Genomic DNA, 18,886 nt, shown 5'->3' with positions numbered 1-18,886 from the left:
CGGTAGACCTCATTTTGGTTTTACTCTATGTCTTTCCGTCGATTGCTACGAACTGTGACCTTGGTACTTCCTGGGAGATTAAAACTGTGTGTCGGACCGAGACTCGAACTCGGAACCTTTGCCTTTCGAGGGCAAGTTCTCAACAGAGTGAGCTACTCAGGTACGACTCACGACAAGTCATCACAGCTTTAATTCTGCTGGTACCTCATCTCCTACCTTCCAAACTTCACAGAAGCTCATCTGCGAAGACAATTTCATTCTGGATACATCCCCCAGGCTGTGGCAAAGTCGTGTCTCCGCAATATCCTTTCTTCCAAGAGTGCTAGTTCTGCAAGGTTCGCAGAAGAGCTTCTGTGAAGTTTGGAAGGTAGGAGACGAGGTACTGGCAGAATTGAAGCCGTGAGGACGGGGTGTGAGTCGTGCTTGGGTAGCTCACTCGGTTAAACACTTGCCCTCGATAGGCAAAGGTCCCGAGTTATAGTCTCGGTCCGGCACACAGTTTTAATATGCTAGGACGTTTCATATCAGCGCACACTCCGCTTCAGGGATAAATTTTCAGTCTGGGAACTGTGACCTTTCTAACATGAAATGCATGGCAACGTACATCAAAGTTCATTGGCACTGATCTCTCTGTAAGCTCTGGTATAGTCTTAGATCTAGTGAAAAATGAATAACATCGGTGTTAGTGTCTTTAGTACGGCTCTTGTAAATGAGCCATGGGATACAGTCTTCAGGTATTGTCTTGAGGTCCTATCCGTCTTCAGGTACTGTCTTGAGGTACCACAGATGGCAGAGGGGAGACACCTCTGCGTCAAGTCAGGCTAGCTGTTGGGAACCAGAGAAGCCTCTTCGACGGTAATAAAATAATATCAGTGTTCACTTATTTATTAACAATTTTGACGAGTCGTCATTCTTCCACAGCAGCCTATGCTGTTGCACATTCAGCAGAGTGTTCGATCCTAGCTGACGTCTGTCAGGTCACCTCATCGGCTGCTCGTCCGGGAGAAGTGTCGGCTACCCGGGCGCCGCGGCGGACTGCCGGCGAGCAGGCGCTGGAGTGTACTCGGTTCCATTCCCAGTTTTACGGTGATCCTTGAGATGACTCATCCACGGTGTAGCTGGTGTCGGCAGTCGTGTGGTGGTTTGATCTCCTCCCTGTCCTCGGCAGGAGTCAGCATCCTAAGGTACCTGAGTGTTGAACAGGAAGGTGGACCCCAAGAGGTCCTGTTTCTGGCTTCTGCATTGAAAATCGTTATTGGCAGCAATCTTTGCTGTGATGGTGTCGGAAGAAAGCTTCCATCAGTAGGTGGCAACCAGAGAAATCTAGGACGTGCACTCACAACAGTATCGCAATCATTGGGTCTGTTGCTATTACTGTGAATGCCATTGATTCTAGTGATCAAATCATGACGAGAGCTGGAGAGCTGGAATATTTATAGTGCTACGACAGAAGGCTCTGTTCGTAATAACCAAATGTGTCCTCCTTATTCTGCTATATTCACTAAACAGGCTGTCAACTACTCCGTCGATCTCACGCCATGTGCTCTTATGAAAGAGATGGAGTCTCTCGCACGAGGTAACGAATATGCTTCCCTCGCTTCCTTTTGTTTTCTGCCGCTTCTGCTTCCTGCTAAATACGTACATATCCTTACTCGGCACGTAGTGTCGTCGACTTGACTCACTTACGACATACTCGCTCACTTTCTGCTTCCGTTGCTGTCTCTGGCGTGACTTGAATTTGCCTTGGGAATGTCAGTGAGTTTTCTTAATTTTTTTCTAATTTCTACCCTTTATTGTTCTGTGCGGTAGCCGCGCGGGGTAGCTGCGCGGTCTAGGGCGTCATGTCACTGTTCGCGCGGCTACCCCCATCGGAAGTTAGAGCCCTCCCTCGGGTATGGGTGTGTGTGTGTGTTGTCTTTAGCGTAAGCTAGTTTAAGTTAGATTAAGTTGTGTGTAAGCTTAGGGTCCGATGACATCAGTAGTTTGGTCCCATAAGACCTTACCATAAATTTCCAAATTTTCTGTGCCGCAATAATATTATCTAACAACTGCGTTGACCAACGCTCATGCGTACAGGGTGTTACAAAAAGGTACCGCCAAACTTTCAGGAAACATTCCTCACACACAAAGAAAGAAAAGATGTTATGTGGACATGTGTCCAGAAACGCTTACTTTCCATGTTAGAGCTCATTTTATTACTTCTCTTCAAATCACATTAATCATGGAATGGAAACACACAGCAATAGAACGTACCAGCGTGACTTCAAACACTTTGTTACGGGAAATGTTCAAAATGTCCTCCGTTAGCGAGGATACGTGCATCCACCCTCCGTCGCATGGAATCCCTGATGCGCTGATGCAGCCCTGGAGAATGGCGTATTGTATCACAGCCGTCCACAATACGAGCACGAAGAGTCTCTACATTTGGTACCGGGGTTGCGTAGACAAGAGCTTTCAAATGCCCCCATAAATGAAAGTCAAGAAGGGTGCGGTCAGGAGAGCGTGGAGGCCATGGAATTGGTCCGCCTCTACCAATCCATCGTTCACCGAATCTGTTGTTGAGAAGCGTACGAACACATCGACTGAAATGTGCAGGAGCTCCATCGTGCATGAAACACATGTTGTGTCGTACTTCAAAATGGTTCAAATGGCTCTGAGCACTATGGGACTTAACATCTGTGGTCATCAGTCCCCTAGAACTTAGAACTACTTAAACCTAACTAACCTAAGGACATCACACACATCCATGCCCGAGGCAGGATTCGAACCTGCGACCGTAGCAGTCCCGCGGTTCCGGACTGAGCGTCTAGAACCGCTAGACCACCGGGGCCGGCGTGTCGTACTTGTAAAGGCACATGTTCTAGCAGCACGGGTAGAGTATCCCGTATGGAATCATGATAACGTGCTCCATTGAGCGTAGGTGGAAGAACATGGGGCCCAATCAAGACATCACCAACAATGCCTGCCCAAATGTTCACAGAAAATCTGTGTTGATGACGTGATTGCACAATTGCGTGCGGATTCTCGTCAGCCCACACATATTGATTGTGAAAATTTACAATTTGATCATGTTGGAATGAAGCGTCATCCGTAAAGAGAACATTTGCACTGAAATGAGGATTGCCACATGGTTGGATGAACCTTTCGCAGATGTGTACCCGTGGAGGCCAATCAGCTGCTGATAGCGCCTGCACACGCTGTACATGGTACGGAAACAACTGGTTCTCCCGTAGCACTCTCCATACAGTGACGTGGTCAACATTACCTTGTATAGCAGCAACTTCTCTGACGCTGACATTAGGGTTATCGTCAACTGCACGAAGAATTGCCTCGTCCATTGCAGGTGTCCTCGTCGTTCTAGGTCTTCCCCAGTCGCGAGTCATAGGCTGGAATGTTCCATGCTCCCTAAGACGCCGATCAATGGCTTCGAACGTCTGGAAACCTGTCTCGATACAAACGTACCGCGCCACGGCTATTTCCCCGTGCTAATCCATACATGAAATGGGCATCTGCCAACTCCGCATTTGTAAACATTGCACTGACTGCAAAACCACGTTCATGATGAACACTAACCTGTTGATGCTACGTACTGATGTGCTTGATGCTAGTACTGTAGAGCAATGAGTCGCATGTAAACACAACCACCGAAGTCAACATTACCTTCCTTCAATTGGGCCAACTGGCGGTGAATCGAGGAAGTACAGTACATACTGACGAAACTAAAATGAGCTCTAACATGGAAATTAAGCGTTTCCGGACACATGTTCACATAACATCTTTTCTTTATTTGTGTGGGAGGAATGTTTCCCGAAAGTTTGGCCGTACCTTTTTGTAACACCCTGTATATCCACTTCTGGACGACGCATATCGGCTTGGTAACTAATTCCGTAACCTAAGGCGGAAGCGTAATATAGTCTTTGTCTTGTATGTCCTCTCTTGAAGTGTGATTTTGTGTATGTTGGGCATTAGTAGTATGAAACTTGGTGCTCTTGTATGTAGGTTGTGTCCCGCATCTCTTGGAGGATTGTTTTCGAACATAGTGGCATCTTGTAAGAGAAAGCTGGAGGGAAGTAGAGTTTCGAACGTTTTCCGTCCTCAGGTGCCCGACGACGACCCGCGGCTTGAGGTGTTCCCGGATGAGCGCGACGCGCACGGCCTGGTGTCTTCGTCGCTGGGCCTGCGGTTCGCGGTGTCGGGGGCGCACTTCGTGTCGGGCTCCATGAAGCTGCGCTGCGTGGCGGAGGTGGCGCCGGTGCTGTGGCAGGGCGACAGCGAGAGCGTCGTGCAGAGGGTCACACCGCCCCCCAACACCGTGCGGGAAGCGCTCTTCCTCGGTAAGCTCACATGTCGACTTCGAACAGGTTGGCTGATGCATCTACATTGCCTGACTAAAAAGGTGAAGTACCCAGACGGGGAAGAGAAAAACAAACGAAGCTTCCGATTTGAGGGATACGTCTTTACAAAATAGAATCAGTTGAGACAGTTCTTATCTACTGCTTCGTCTCAAAGTGCTCATTTTTAATTAGGTTACATGTTTTGATCACTCTGCATCATTCGTCTCAAAGTGCTCATTTTTAATTAGGTTACATGTTCTGATCACTCTGCATCATTTTCAGCTCCAAGTAGTTGCATCAGCAACCCTTCTTGTCCTTTCAGAACCAGTACTGTGATATGTGGTTCCGAATAGACAGCACCAGTTGCTGGCGCAACTGCTTGGATCTGAAGATGATTCACGGTGATCGAAACATGTAATCTACTTGAAATGTGCAACTGAGGCAGAACAGTAAACGGGAATTATCTTAACTATCTAAACAGTTGCTGAATCAACTTGAACTGTGATTGGCCTGATGACGGCAGGTGGGAGGCTTTTATTTAGAGAATGAAAGCTTGCTGGTTAGTGATGTTTTTTAGTCGGACCTTTTACTGCTTCAATGCTGTATTCCATGTCACGTCTACGTAACTACATACTGTACATGTGTGACTCAAATGGGTGGACGGTTAAAGAATCTACAAATGTAATGTGATGTAAGTTATAATATTAGCATTCACAAATCGTTTATGTTCTTAGAAGATGTAAACAAGCTCTTATCGGGATGGCAGTCAGTCGTGATGTCTCGGCGAATTAAACATGTAAGTCTATCTTGGTAGAAGGTGCACCCTGCTAGTAGTCTAGTATTCATCCCGCGTGTGCAGTTTTCATGAACTTAAAACTAAACAACAGCTGTTTTAATGACGACTTAATCAATTTTACCATTTTCAGCTATTTTCAATTTTGGAGTGAATACTGTTTCATTTAATCATTCAATATAAGCCGAATTTGTCATATATTATGAAGTACTTCACGTACGATAAGATCAAAGGTTCACTCTAGAGGTACATCAAAAAGTCGTTGAGCTTAAAATGTCACTGATGTATTGTGAATAGAGTAGGTGTTTGGAACGAGGTTGAGAGGTGAGCAGGTACTTTTATTTGTAGACTTTTATTTGTATATCCTAAGTCGGGCCTTATAACTGCTTTAATGCTGTGATCCATGTTGTAATAGACGGAAAGTCATCGAGTAAAACAAAAGTGATTTCTGGAGTTCCCCAAGGTAGTGTTATAGGCCCTTTGCTGTTCCTTATCTATATAAACGATTTGGGAGACAATCTGAGCAGCCGTCTTCGGTTGTTTGCAGATGACGCTGTCGTTTATCGACTAATAAAGTCATCAGAAGATCAAAACAAACTGCAAAACGATTTAGAAGAAATACCGGAATGGTGCGACAAGTGGCAGTGGACCTTAAATAACGAAAAGTGTGAGGTCATCCACATGAGTGCTAAAAGGAACGCGTCAAACGTCGGTTACACGATAAATCAGTCTAATCTAAAAGCCGTAAATTCAACTAAATACCTAGGTATGACAATTACGAACAATTTAAATTGGAAGGAACACATAGAAAATATTGTGGGGAAGGCTACCCAAAGACTGCAGGACACTTAGAAAATGTAGCAGACCTACTAAGGAGACTGCTTACACTACGCTTGTCCGTCCTCTTTTAGAAAACTGTTGCGCGGTGTGGGATCCTTACCAGATAGGACAGACTGAGTACATCGAAAAAGTTCAAAGAAAGGCAGCACGTTTCGTATTAGCGAGAAATATGGGAGAGAGTGTCACAGAAATGATACAGGATTTGGGCAGGACATCATTGAAAGAAAGGCGTTTTTCGTTGCGACAGAATCTTCTCACAAAATTCGAATCACCAACTTTTTCCTCCGAATCCGAAAATATTTTGTTGACACCGACTTACATAGAGAGGAACGATCACCAAGATAAAATAAGGGAAATTAGAGCCCGTACGGAAAGATATAGGTGTTCATTCTTCCTGCTCGCTATACGAGATTGGAATAACCGAGAATTATGAAGGTGGTTCGATGAACCCTCTGCCAGGCACTTAAATGTGATTTTCAGAGTATCCATGTAGATGTAGATGTGATGTCTTCGTAACTACTACCCCAAACTACCACAACGCGTTTCTCATATTCTAGCCTTTGTCATCCCCTACTTTATTTCTCTTCTTCTACATTTACATACTACTCCGCAAGCCTCATAATACTGTGTGGTGAGGGTACTTCTGGTACCAAAATCTGATCCCCCCCCCCCTGGGCTGCGCCACTCGCGAATGGCGCGAGGGAAAAATAATCGTCGGTTAGCCTCTGTATTTTCTCTAATTTCTCGAATGACCTGGTTGTGGTCATTTCGCGAGACGTATGCGGAAGGAAGTAATATGTTTTCTGACTCTCCGCGGAAAGTTTTCTCTCGAAATTTCAATAGTAAACCTCTCTGTCATACTCAACACCTCTCTTGCAACGTCTGCTACTGTAGTTTGCTGCCCAGCATCTCTGTAATGCTCTGTAATCCCTTTCCAACGTCGATAAATTTCGTGGAAGTGTCTTTGCTAATAAAGCCTTTATGAAATTACTGCACAGCTTTACCGTAGGTATTTCATACAACGTTATGCTTCGTTTGGGTACACAAATCGTTCTGTAGAATTGTGTCGCAGTCCTTCTCAAAATCAACACGAGCAGATCGTGCAGGCATTCCTAACAATACTCGAGTCAATTAGGATATGCCACACATATTGCACAATGCGCAGAACAGCCCTTTTGCAGTTCGTCCATTAAGGTAAGCATCGAATGTTTGAGCGACGCGTGGCCGTCCCATTATGCGAAGTTTGCCGGCGGACACTGCGAGCCCGCGCCGCCACCCCGGCTAAAGCACTAGTTCAACGCCATTAGAGCAGGCAATCAATTGTACGGCCATGTCGGGCGGGCAGCCGAGCGCGTAGGCTATTGTGGCCGCCTGGCGCTTTTGTATCTGCGGGTATCGCGAGGGCCGCATGCGCCCGCAGCGGCACTGTTCAACCTCACGTAGACGCCTGTTTGTCGAATCGGAGCAGTGGTTCCCTACTAAATTCCTGTAATATAGCCCTATAGTTGGGTAATATGTGTCTCCCATTAAAATCGTTTTGTCCGCAGGTCGTGGTCGTGCGGTAGCGTTCTCGTTTCCCGCGCCCGGGTTCCCGGGTTCGATTCCCGGCGGGGTCAGGGATTTTCTCTGCCTCGTGATGACTGGGTGTTGTGTGCTGTCCTTAGGTTAGTTAGGTTTAAGTAGTTCTGAGTTCTAGGGGACTGATGACCACAGACGTTAAGTCCCATAGTGCTCAGAGCCATTTAAAATCGTTTCCAGATCGTAAACAGATCATGTAATCCACATTTGTTACTTAAAAGGTCATCGGGCAAAATACGTGGCCCTGAAACGCTTGATGTAAGCCATAGCAGTGAACTGACGTGTATGTACCGGCCATTGTAAAGTTTCAACACAGTAAGCAGGGTCGAAATAGAGATGTGAACAATTGGCAGAAAGAAAATATCATTTTTGGGGGTGGTCATGACTGCACCGTGAACGAAGTATCAACGTGGACTATCCAGTGATCCTGCATGGAATGAGACACCACTCGCATTCACGTAACACGGCTTAACAGTCGTTATTAACAGCCTAAGGAATAGGGTCCAGAGACGCCTTTTCAATAGCAACCGTGAAACGAATTGGTACTTTCTTTGAACTCAGGCCGAGGTCAACCAGTTTCCGAGCCAACATTTCGAAGAGAACTGTATGCAGTGAAAGCCAAAGAAATTTCCTGAAAACATATGTCTGGAGCACACTATTGTATGGAAATGAAATATGGATGAGAATATTGAGGAAAGCGCTTTTAATGCCTTTTAAACGTATCGCTTTTCTGGATTGACTATAAACACCTCACGATGCAAATATAGTTTTTGAAACCGATCGCGTGTCTGAATAAAAATTTTAGTCAGTCGCAGTGGTCCCTTTTATTCCACATGGATTATTTTGACTGTGGATGCCCTTAATATTAGGCCTACAACTTTACTTCCGCCGTTTTGCAATAAACGGCAGTAGCGGCAAGTGGTTGGTCATAGGTGTAATATATGGCTCTGAGCACTATGGGACTCAACTGCTGAGGTCATTAGTCCCCTAGAACTTAGAACTAGTTAAACCTAACTAACCTAAGGACATCACAAACATCCATGCCCGAGGCAGGATTCGAACCTGCGACCGTAGCGGTGTTGCGGTTCCAGACTGCAGCGCCTATAACCGCACGGCCACTTCGGCCGGCCGGTGTAATATAATAAGCTTAGATATCTGTAAACGTAATGCCATAAAAATGTTAGTCGACTTGTGATTGCATCATAAGGTTATTCTCGATTAAGTACGTCGACGTACGTACCCATTTTTCGCCATTTGCGGGAAGTTTTAGTTTTCTGCTTTAACATGAAGCAATCTGCGGCTGTGGCTCTTAAAATGCTGAGTAAGACCAATGGTGAGGGAACTGTTAGTGGAAGAACGTGTGGAAAATGTTTTCAACGCCTTAAGAACGGTGATTTTGATGTCGAAGCCCGGCAAGGCGGTGCAACACAGAACGTTTCCGTAGCGACTGAAACAGACGAAGACAGTCATAGGACATCACAGCAATTGATGCGTTCGAGCTCACCACTGAAACTCAAACGGCCACAATACAGCGATGGACACGTAAAGGTAATTTTGCAGCAGGTCAGTGCTCGACCTCATGTCGCAAAAACCGTCAAAATATACATGGAAACGTTGAGATTAGAAGTCCTATCCCTCCCGCCGTATCCTCCGTATGTTGCTCTCTCTGACTACCAGCTTTTTCGACCAGTGCATACAGTTTGGCTGGCCAGCACTTCCGATCATATGAACGAGTGCAAAATTGAATCGATTCATGGATCTCCAAAGAGACGCCCGGTTCTTCCACCACGGGATTCGTATGCTACCCGAAAGATGGGAGAATGTAGTGGCCAGCGATGGACAATACTATCAATCATAATTTTTTTGTAAGTTTTTCACAATAAAGCTCTGAACTTCGAGAGAAAAAGCGGACGCAAAGCTGTAGACCTAGTACAAAGTGTTATGTTCAGACGGACAGGGTGTCTGAAATCCCAATAAAATTAGGCATACTATGACTGCCTCTTAAGTTTTAACAAAAACAATGAAAAACCATTTTTACTAGAAACTTATTTTTTGTTTGTTTTGTCAACAGTGACCGCAGACTTTCTGCAAATCATGCACCCATCTATAGCGAAGTACTGTATGAAAACAGATGCACTAATATTTTGTCAGATCTTGATAAGCTTGCAAAGTGATTGGCCACTTGCTTTAAAATTTCAGCAATGTAAACTTTTGCACTTTACAAAACGGAAGAAAGATAGGTTTACAATCGATCGACTCATGCAAATACTTTGGTGCAACAATTTTTAGGGGTGTGAAACAGGACGATCGCATATTCTCAGTCGAAGGTAAATCAGGTGACAGGCGTCGCTTGACTGGATGAGTACTAGAGAAATGCAATCAGTCTACAATGGACATCGTTTACGAATCACTTTTGCGAACTATTCTAGAATACTGGTCAAGTGTTTTGGATCTGCTCAAGATAGGCCTAAAAGGGGACTTCGAAAGTATGCAAAGAAAGGCAGCACGTTTTGTCACAGGTTTGCCTAGGTCATGGAAGATCGTCACGGAGATACAGAAAGAACGGAACTAGCAGACGCTTGAAGACAGACTCAAACTATCTAGTGAAAGGCTGCTTAGTAAGTTCCTAGAACCAAATTCAACGGACTAATCTAGGAACACCTTTCAACCCCGTATGTGTCGCTCCCGTTGTGATCGCAGTGCAAAAATACACTCATGCTCATAAATTAAGGATAATGCTGATGCATGGTGAAACAACTCTCTGGTGAGCGGTTTGCGGGTTTAAATCCCCTCGGGTATGACCATGCGGTGCATTTGACCTGCGGTCGTCGCACGGTGGCTCTGGCAGCAGTCAAAAAATGGTTCAAATGGCTCTGAGCACTATGAGACTTAACTTCTGAGGTCATCAGTCACTTAGAACTTAGAACTAATTAATCCTAACTAACCTAAGGACATAACACACATCCATGCCCGAGGCAGTATTCGAACCTGCGACCGTAGCGGTCACGCGGTTCCAGACTGATGCGCCTTTAACCGCACGGCCACACCGGCCGGCTGGCAGCAGTCAAAATAGGCAGAGGTGTATTGGTGTATGTCAGATTACGGTGCAGCGAGTGGGTGTGAAGACGCTTTCAGACGTGCTAATGGTGACTGTGTGTTGACAATGGCTCAAAGAACACATATTGATCACGTTATGAGGGGTAGAATACTAGGGCGACTGGAGGCTGGTCAAACACAGCAGGTCGTAGCATGGGCCTTCTGTGTGCCACAAGTGTGATCTCAAGATTATGGCAACGATTCCAGCAGACAGGAAACGTGTCCAGGCACTACAGTACAGGACATCCACGATGTAAAACACCACAAGAAGACCGATATCTCACCATCAGTGCCAGCAGACGGCCACGGAGTAATGCAGATAGCCTTGCTCGGGACCTTACTGCAGCCACTGGAACAGTTGTCTCCTGACACACAGTCTACAGACGACTGAATAGACATGGTTTATTCACCCGGAGACCATCAAGGTGTATTTCACTGAACCCTGGTCACAGGAGAGCCCCTAAAGCCTGGTGTCAAGAACAAAGTACATGGTCATTGGAACATGGTCCCAGGTTATGTTCACGGACGAGTCCAGGTACAGTCTGAACAATGATTCTCTCCAGGTTTTCATCTGGCGTGAACCAGGAACCACATACCAATCCCTTAATGTCCTTGAAAGGGACCTGTATGGAGGTCGTGGTTTGACGGTGTGGGGTGGGATTATGATTGGTGCACGTACTCCCCTGGATGTCTTTGACAGAGGAACTGTAAGAGGTCGGTGTATCGGTACGTCATTTTGGACCAGTATGTCCGCCTCTTCAGGGTTGCAGTGGGTCCCAACTTTCTCCTGATGGATGATAACGCACGGTCCCACCAAGCTGCCATCGTGGTGGAGTACCTTGAAACAGAAGATATCAGGCGAATGGAGTGGTCTGCCTGTTCTCCAGACCTAAACCCCATCGAGCACGTCTGGGATGCTTTTGGTCGACGTATCGCTGCAGCTCTTCATACCCCTACGACACTTTAGGAGCTCCGACAGGCACTGGTGCAAGAATGGGAGGCTATACCCTAGCAGCTACTCGTCACCTGATCTTCAGTATGCCAACCCGTTGTGCGGCCTGTGTACATCTGCATGTCGGGGTACATGTGCAGGAAACAGGGGCGTTTTGTAGCACATGTGTTTCGGGACGGTTTTCTCAACTTATCACCAATACCGTGGACTTACAGATCTGTGTCGTGTGTGTTTCCTATGTGCTTATGCTATTAACGATAGTTTTGTGTAGTGCCATGTTGTGTGGTACCACATTTTGAAATTATCCTTAATTTATGAGCATGAGTGTATAACTAATTACGGCAAGGAAGCAAATATACTTCCCGAGCTACATGCGTCAACTGAAACAGAAGAAGCCCTGGCAATTGGTAAAATGGGAATCATGCTCTGCCATGAACTTCATTGGTTTGTAGAGAATGGATGTAAACGTAGATGGTTTTTCAAAATATTTACCTTTAATATCTCTACATATCTGCGTATGTTCGAAGCAACTACTTTTATTATAATGAAACTCCTGTCAAGTGCTATGAATATTGATCTTCAGCACTGATACAGGTTAGAAATATATACGGTGCAGACGGTACTCGACGTTTTGTGTCATCTTTACTAATAGCAGCGAAGGTGCTCGTTATATGGAATTTATGTCTTCTAAAGTGATCGCTGTTCTTTGAAGACCGATAGTTTTCAGTTTACCCAAATCCAGTGACGTTACGCCTGGTGAGCGTGCAGGCCGCTTTGCCTATACCGAACGACGAACCCAACAAGCTAAAAGTATTCTGTTAAGAATCTAATCAAATGCCTGGAGAAACGGAAGGATCACAACCATGGTGTCGGTATCAAATGAATTACCGTGTGTCCAATAGGAGGTCTTCCAATATTTGCGGCAGAATATCTGTTACGAACAGTTGATACGTACGCCTATTTGAAGTCCCGAAAGTATAACAGGGAAAAATAATGCTATTATTAGAAAGAACGTACCTCATTTTTTTCTGACGAATGTCGTTGTTTATCTGCTTAATTTAGCCAGAGTGAATTTTCAACTGAGCAGTAGTGAAATTTTGCGAACATTGATTTTCTTATGCATAATCTGTGGATAAAATTTTGCTTCGAAACAAGATACCACTTAGCCGGCCGAAGTGGCCGTGCGGTTAAAGGCGCTGCAGTCTGGAACCGCAAGACCGCTACGGTCGCAGGTTCGAATCCTGCCTCGGGCACGGATGTTTGTGATGTCCTTAGGTTAGTTAGGTTTAACTAGTTCTAAGTTCTAGGGGACTAATGACCTCAGCAGTTGAGTCCCATAGTGCTCAGAGCCAAGATACCACTTACCATACTGAGAACTATAACCAGTTTTCAAAGTCTTTCGCGTGAATATGTTATGGATGAAATGCTTAGGAATGTAATATTTGCAAAACACTAATTTGGTTGATTAGTATCGCTCGTTCAAGCTGCCTCATAGCAGCATATGGATCATATGTTACTGTTGCTTAAGTGTTAGTTGCGTTTATATCATCAGTTGCTGTTCTTCACAATTTCCTTCTTTTGAATTTTTAAAATAATTATTATGCAGACAGAACTTGAAGGCTGGGCACAGCCAGGGTACCTTTTAGCATAGAATGACATTACCGCTCTTATAGATTGGCAACATTGGCCATAAAAGAAAACCGTATCTACGGTTTTGACTGTCGTATTGATTTTGAAGAGTAGAACATGTACTGATGTACTTACGCATACTGATGGCCTTCACGAATCGTAGCTCAGTTACGTGTTTGTGTACTTACGGTACAGTAATGCAGATGTATGTGGGATCTCCTCTTCTGACAATGGTGGACCCGCTAAGTTCATATGAGGCTGTCATTGCTGGATTTGGTAAACCTATTTCCCTATACCGCTTCTGACTGGTCACATAAACACTCAAGTACAGATTCTGAAAATGTCCTGCTGACTGCCATAATTCCTCTTCCATAGTCACTTCCTCTTCCACAGTCGATTTCCGCTCCTACGTAAACACACAACGTTTTGAAACATGCTTCTGTTGACAGGTTACGTCTTTTTTTAAAAGATTTACGGCAAATCTGGATGGACAGATTTTTTTATATTTATTTTATTTTATTTCATTTTTTTTTTTTTTTTTTTTTTTTTTTTGCGGTGAAGGAGAAATAGAAATATTAGTCTGAACATGAAGTTGTCTGCCCGCAGTATTTAACTGAAGAGAAATCGGCTTTGTGCTGAATAAACCAGGAACCAGACGTTCCAATTTCCAGAGGTCATTTGTGATATCCAGCGTTACTGTCAATGTTTGTTCAACTTAGGCACGTTTTTTTCACGTGTCTGTGTTGCAGTTCAGGAGATGTAAATCTTCAAATTACTTGTGTATGTCAAAAACTTCGTCACATTCTCCGCTACAATGTAGTGAAAGCTACACACATCAAAAAAGTTTTGCATCACCTCGGTTCCCAGAACTCCTGAAGGTAGTCGTTGACTGTGAATATTGTATCACAGGCACAGTCCCCTGGACTGTTCAGAGACGTCACTAAACCCACCCAAAGATGTAAAGAACCATGCATGAGCAGCACCTATTAGACAGAGGGGGTCCGACACCCGATCAATTCCAGTCATTCCACCAGGAAAGAGGTACACGGATCGTACTGTCTGTAGTTCAGACATGCCTAGACGGTCAGTACCGCGATTCGATCCCGTCTGCATTGTTACTTTGTGCACGGAAGGGCTTTCAACAAGGGAAGAGTCCAGGCGTCTTGGAGTGAACCAAAGCGATGTTGTTCGGACATAGGGGAGATACAGAGAGAGACAGGAACTTTCGATGACATGCCTTGTCCAGGCCGCCCAAGAGCCACTACTTCAGTGGATGACCGTTGCCTACGGATTAAGGCTTGGATGAACACTGACAGTAACGCCACCTTGTTGAATAATGCCTTTCGTCTAGCTACAGGAAGTCGCGATTATGCGCAATAGGCTGCATGATGTGCAACTTCACTCCCGACGTCCTAGTCGAGGTCCATCTTTGCAACCACGACAACATGCAGCGCGGTACAGATGGGCCCAACAATATGCTGACTGCACCGCTCAGGATTGGCATCACGTTGTCTTCACCGACGAGTATCGCATATGCCTTCAACCAGACAATCGTCGGAGACGTCTTTGGAGGCAACCCGGTCAGGCTGAACACCTTAGACACACTGTCCATCGAGAACAGCAAGGTAGCGGTTTCCTGCTGTTTTGGGGTGGCATTATGAGGGACAGACGTACGCCCCTAGTGGTCATGGAAGGTGCCGTAACGGCTGTACTTTACGTGAAAGCCATCCTCCGACAGATAGTGCAACCATATCGGTAGCATATTGGCGAGGCATTCGTCTTCATGGACGACAAATCGATCCCCCATCGTTCACATCTTGTGAATGACTTCCTTCATGATAACGACATCGCTCGACTAGAGTGGCCAGCATGTTCTTTCGACATGAACGCTATCGAAGATGCCTGGGATAGATCGAAAATGACTGATTATGGACGACGTGGCCTACCGACTACTCTGAGGGATCTACGCCAAATCGCCGTTGAGGAGTGGGGCAATCTGGACCAATAGTGCCTTGATGAACTTGTGGATAGTATACCACGACGAATACAGGCATGTACCAATGCAACAGAACACGCTAGTAGGTGTTAGACGTACTGGTGTGTACAGTAATATGGAACACCAGCTCTGAAGGTCTCGCTGCTGTATGGTGTTCCAACATGCAATGTTTGGTTTCCATGTACAATAAAAAGGACGAAAATGATGCTTATGTTTATCTGTATTCCAATTTTCTGTAAATCTTCCGGAACTCTCGGAACGGAGGTGATGCATACCTTTTTTTCTTATGTGTGTACATGTTTACTAGTTCTGTCTGTATTTCGGGTGGCGTGTCTTAGTTGTATCACCATGTATAATTAATGTTAAAATGCCGTCTATAAGAAACGAATCTAGTAATGTTTAAGCAGGGAAAATTTAGGGTTAAAATTGTTAAATTGGTGATTTGTGGTAAGTTCGTATGGGACCAAACTGCTCACGTCGTCGGTCAGTAGGCTTACACACTACTTAAACTAACTTAAACTCACTTTTGCTAAGGACTACACACACACCCATGCCTGAGGGAGACAAACCTCCGACGGGGCGAGACGCGGGAACCGTGGTTAGGCGCACTAGACCGCGCGGCTACCCCGCTCGGCTAAAATTGTGATTTGGGGAAAGATATATTACATAAACAAACGTAAGCAGTTTCAGGCGCTAGCACAGAACCTCAAATATACTAGATGAAATTCGTTGGGATATAGTTCATCTAGAATACAGTGACTACCTACCTGCTAATCATTCGGTTCAAAAATGATTCAAATGGCTCTGAGCACTATGGGACTTAAGCATCTGAGGTCATCAGTCCCCTAGAGCTTAGAACTACTTAAACCTAACCAACCTAAGGACATCACACACATCCATGCCCGAGGCACGATTCGAACCTGCGACCGTAGCGGTCACGCGGTTCCAAACCGAAGCGCCTAGAACCAAATCTTTCAGCAATAGGTCAACATTACATAGTAGTGATTAGCTGCAGCTCCATTTTACCGACTTTTTTAAGCTTATTGTTTTAGACGCTGTACTCCAGTGGGCTTAGAGCACTGTGGTGACATGTCACTGTGCTGAAGAATATTTTGATCTGACAAACCACCTTCTACAGAACTCTAATAACTTTGGTAAATCACTACTGTATTGGCCAGAAGCAAGGAGACACCCGAAACAGTTGCACTTTCGTGTCAACTTTCTTTATCTTACTACAAGCTTTCGACTTCGCCCTTCATCAATGTGACGCACGCATGTTTCAGCCAGCAAGCAGCGCTAACAGCTGGCGCCCTCCCACTGTTGCAGTGCGCGGTCGGTCGTCGCGACCCCTGGCCGCCGCCGCCGCGGTGCTGACCTCGCTGCTCATCAGTGCCGTCACGTGACTGCTCGCAGTTTCGCCGCCGTCGGCGCCACCGCCGACGCGCCACTGTCGTCTGTGATAACCCCCGAAAACAACACCCTCTCGTCTCACGCGACCTGTACCTTGCTGTTGTCGCCTACGTTCTCCGTGCTCTTCGACGTCTAGCCTAAAGACACCTTGTGCGTGTATATATGTGAGTGTGTGTGTGTGTGTGTGTGTGTGTGTGTGTGTGCGTGTGTGCGTGTGTGTGTGTGTGTGTGTGTGTGTGTGTGTGTGTGTGTGTTCATGTGCGTTTGTGTTTGGGAGTGTGTGCGGTGTGTGTGTGTGCGGTGTGTGTGTGTGTGTGTGTGTGTGTGTGTGTGTGTTCATGTGCGTTTGTGTTAAGAGCGTGTGCGTGTGTAAGCTAATTTTATGCGAGCGATATTTTTTTGATATATGTGTGTTGTGTTCTGATCGTGGTGGTTTGTAACGTCTTGTACTGCGAGAAGAAAAATATGAATATATATATAAATGTATATCTAATTGTTAAATATTTTATTCGTGCTGATCTATAAAGTGCTATGACTTTCAAAGTACTAGTTGTTGCAAAATGTTTTTATTATTTACTCAGAATGTTGAAGCTTTCAGGAACAATTGTTTGTAACCGTAACTATTTTACCACACTAACAAAACATTAATTTGAAATATGCATTGAAATAAATGTTGAGACGATTAATAATGTAAGTGTTTCAGGCTTTTGTGTGAATCGATGTGTTACAGTTATGGAATCACACTCTATTGTATGTAAAAGAAATAATAACTTTAATAAATTTTCATGGAACAAACTTTTTACCTTTTCCAGACTGAAACTTTCACTCATTAGTGGAGCGTGACCTTTCATTAAAGACTACAACAGCTTGCTGTATAAGGAAGGAATGGAAATATTTGTTTTTTGTGGGCAATTTTCTACAACAGTCATTTGAGTATTCCTCACTGCGCAGTGCAAAACTGCAGTCTGTCAGTAAATATCTCCTTGTTTTCCATCGCTACAGGGAGACCTTAATAGGTATAAATGAAACTGGTGACTGGAGGTTCAAATGCTTCAAATGGCTCTAAGCACTGTGGGACTTAACAGCTGAGGTCATCAGTCCCCTAAAACTTAGAACTACTTAAATCGAACTAACCTAAGGACATCACACACAGCCATGCCCAAGGCAGGATTCGAACCTCCGACCGTAGCGGTCGCGCGGTTCCGAACTGAAGCGCCTAGAACCGCTCGGCCACACCGGCCGGCGCGACTGGAGGACAGTGAAACAAGCAAATAATTCTAGTAAACATAGTTCCGGAACCAGTGGTTTTCCCACTACGAGTATGACAGTCCCTGAGGATCCTAACTGCAAGACATACACCTGAAGTCCCAAATATTACAAGTGTTCCTCATGGCCACTGTTCCTCATCGATACCGGCACACACTATAAATCCGCGGTATGTTCTGAATGTATTGATAACGAACCGCAGTGCGTTCCCAGAGGTGGTACGGAGTGTTCAAAAAGTCTCGCAGGAGTGCCATATGATTGTTAGCCGCGCGTGCCATATGATTTTTCGCCAGCTTCTGTTATTGACCTTCAAGTGAACTCTCCCAACATTCCACTGTTTCGTTTACCTCAGCCAACGTCAGTATTATCGATGGCGTGTGTCGTTACGAGTTGACGTAAACGTTTAAGTTTAGGTCATTGTTCGTTTGTCTCGTTTTTGTCACTGTTAAGATTCTAACCGCTGAAGAACGTGTGTTTTTAGTCGAACAAGTGTCCAAAGCTGGCTGTAAATACACAGTTTCATTTCGTCGAACATTTAATCAGTTTTCCAGGAGACAACACTCCCACATCGCGATTCTGTGCGAGATTTCATTGACAAATTTCGAAGTACGAGTTCAGTGATAAATACACCGAGAAGCGATCGTTTTAGCGTTTTGTCTGACGATAAACTACTCGATATTTCCGATAAAATGTCCATGAGTCCAAACAAGTCAGTAAGAAAACTCGCCCAGGAAATCGATTTAGTGTCAGAACGGCCCACACAGCTGTAAGGAAAAAATTAGAACTTCTCGCATACAAAGCGACAGTCTTGCAAGAACTGAAAAATACTGATCATGGCAAGAGACTGAATTATTGCCAATGGTTCAAAAATTTCGTTCAACAAAATGGAAGGGATATTCTTAATGAAACGTTTTTCACTGACGAGGCATGGTTTCATTTGTCCGGGTACATGAACTCGCAAAATTCTCGTATGTGGAGTACTGCAAATCCAT

At 45.0% G+C, this 18,886-nt stretch overlaps 1 protein-coding gene across 2 annotated transcripts in view; it reads left to right on the top strand.

Annotated features, from left to right (window-relative positions):
- LOC124552218 overlaps window positions 1-17,423 on the top strand; it is a 229,947-nt gene extending 212,524 nt beyond the window's left edge. The window contains exons 5-6 of one of the 2 annotated variants that reach the window (XM_047126500.1): window positions 4,100-4,334; window positions 16,545-17,423. In XM_047126500.1, coding sequence (XP_046982456.1) covers window positions 4,100-4,334; window positions 16,545-16,621 — 312 coding nt within the window. In that variant the 3' untranslated portion in view covers window positions 16,622-17,423. Of the gene's footprint in view, window positions 1-4,099; window positions 4,335-16,501 lie in introns of both variants that reach the window. The other variant, XM_047126505.1, reaches the window with a different exon arrangement.
- The last annotated feature ends 1,463 nt before the right edge of the window (window positions 17,424-18,886 follow it).

Source organism: Schistocerca americana, chromosome 1, assembly GCF_021461395.2.
Source record: "Schistocerca americana isolate TAMUIC-IGC-003095 chromosome 1, iqSchAmer2.1, whole genome shotgun sequence".
In the NCBI taxonomy this organism is placed as follows: Eukaryota; Metazoa; Arthropoda; class Insecta; order Orthoptera; family Acrididae; genus Schistocerca; species Schistocerca americana.
The sequence above is the reverse complement of the archived record's forward strand: the minus strand, read 5'-3'. Positions and strand labels throughout refer to the sequence as shown.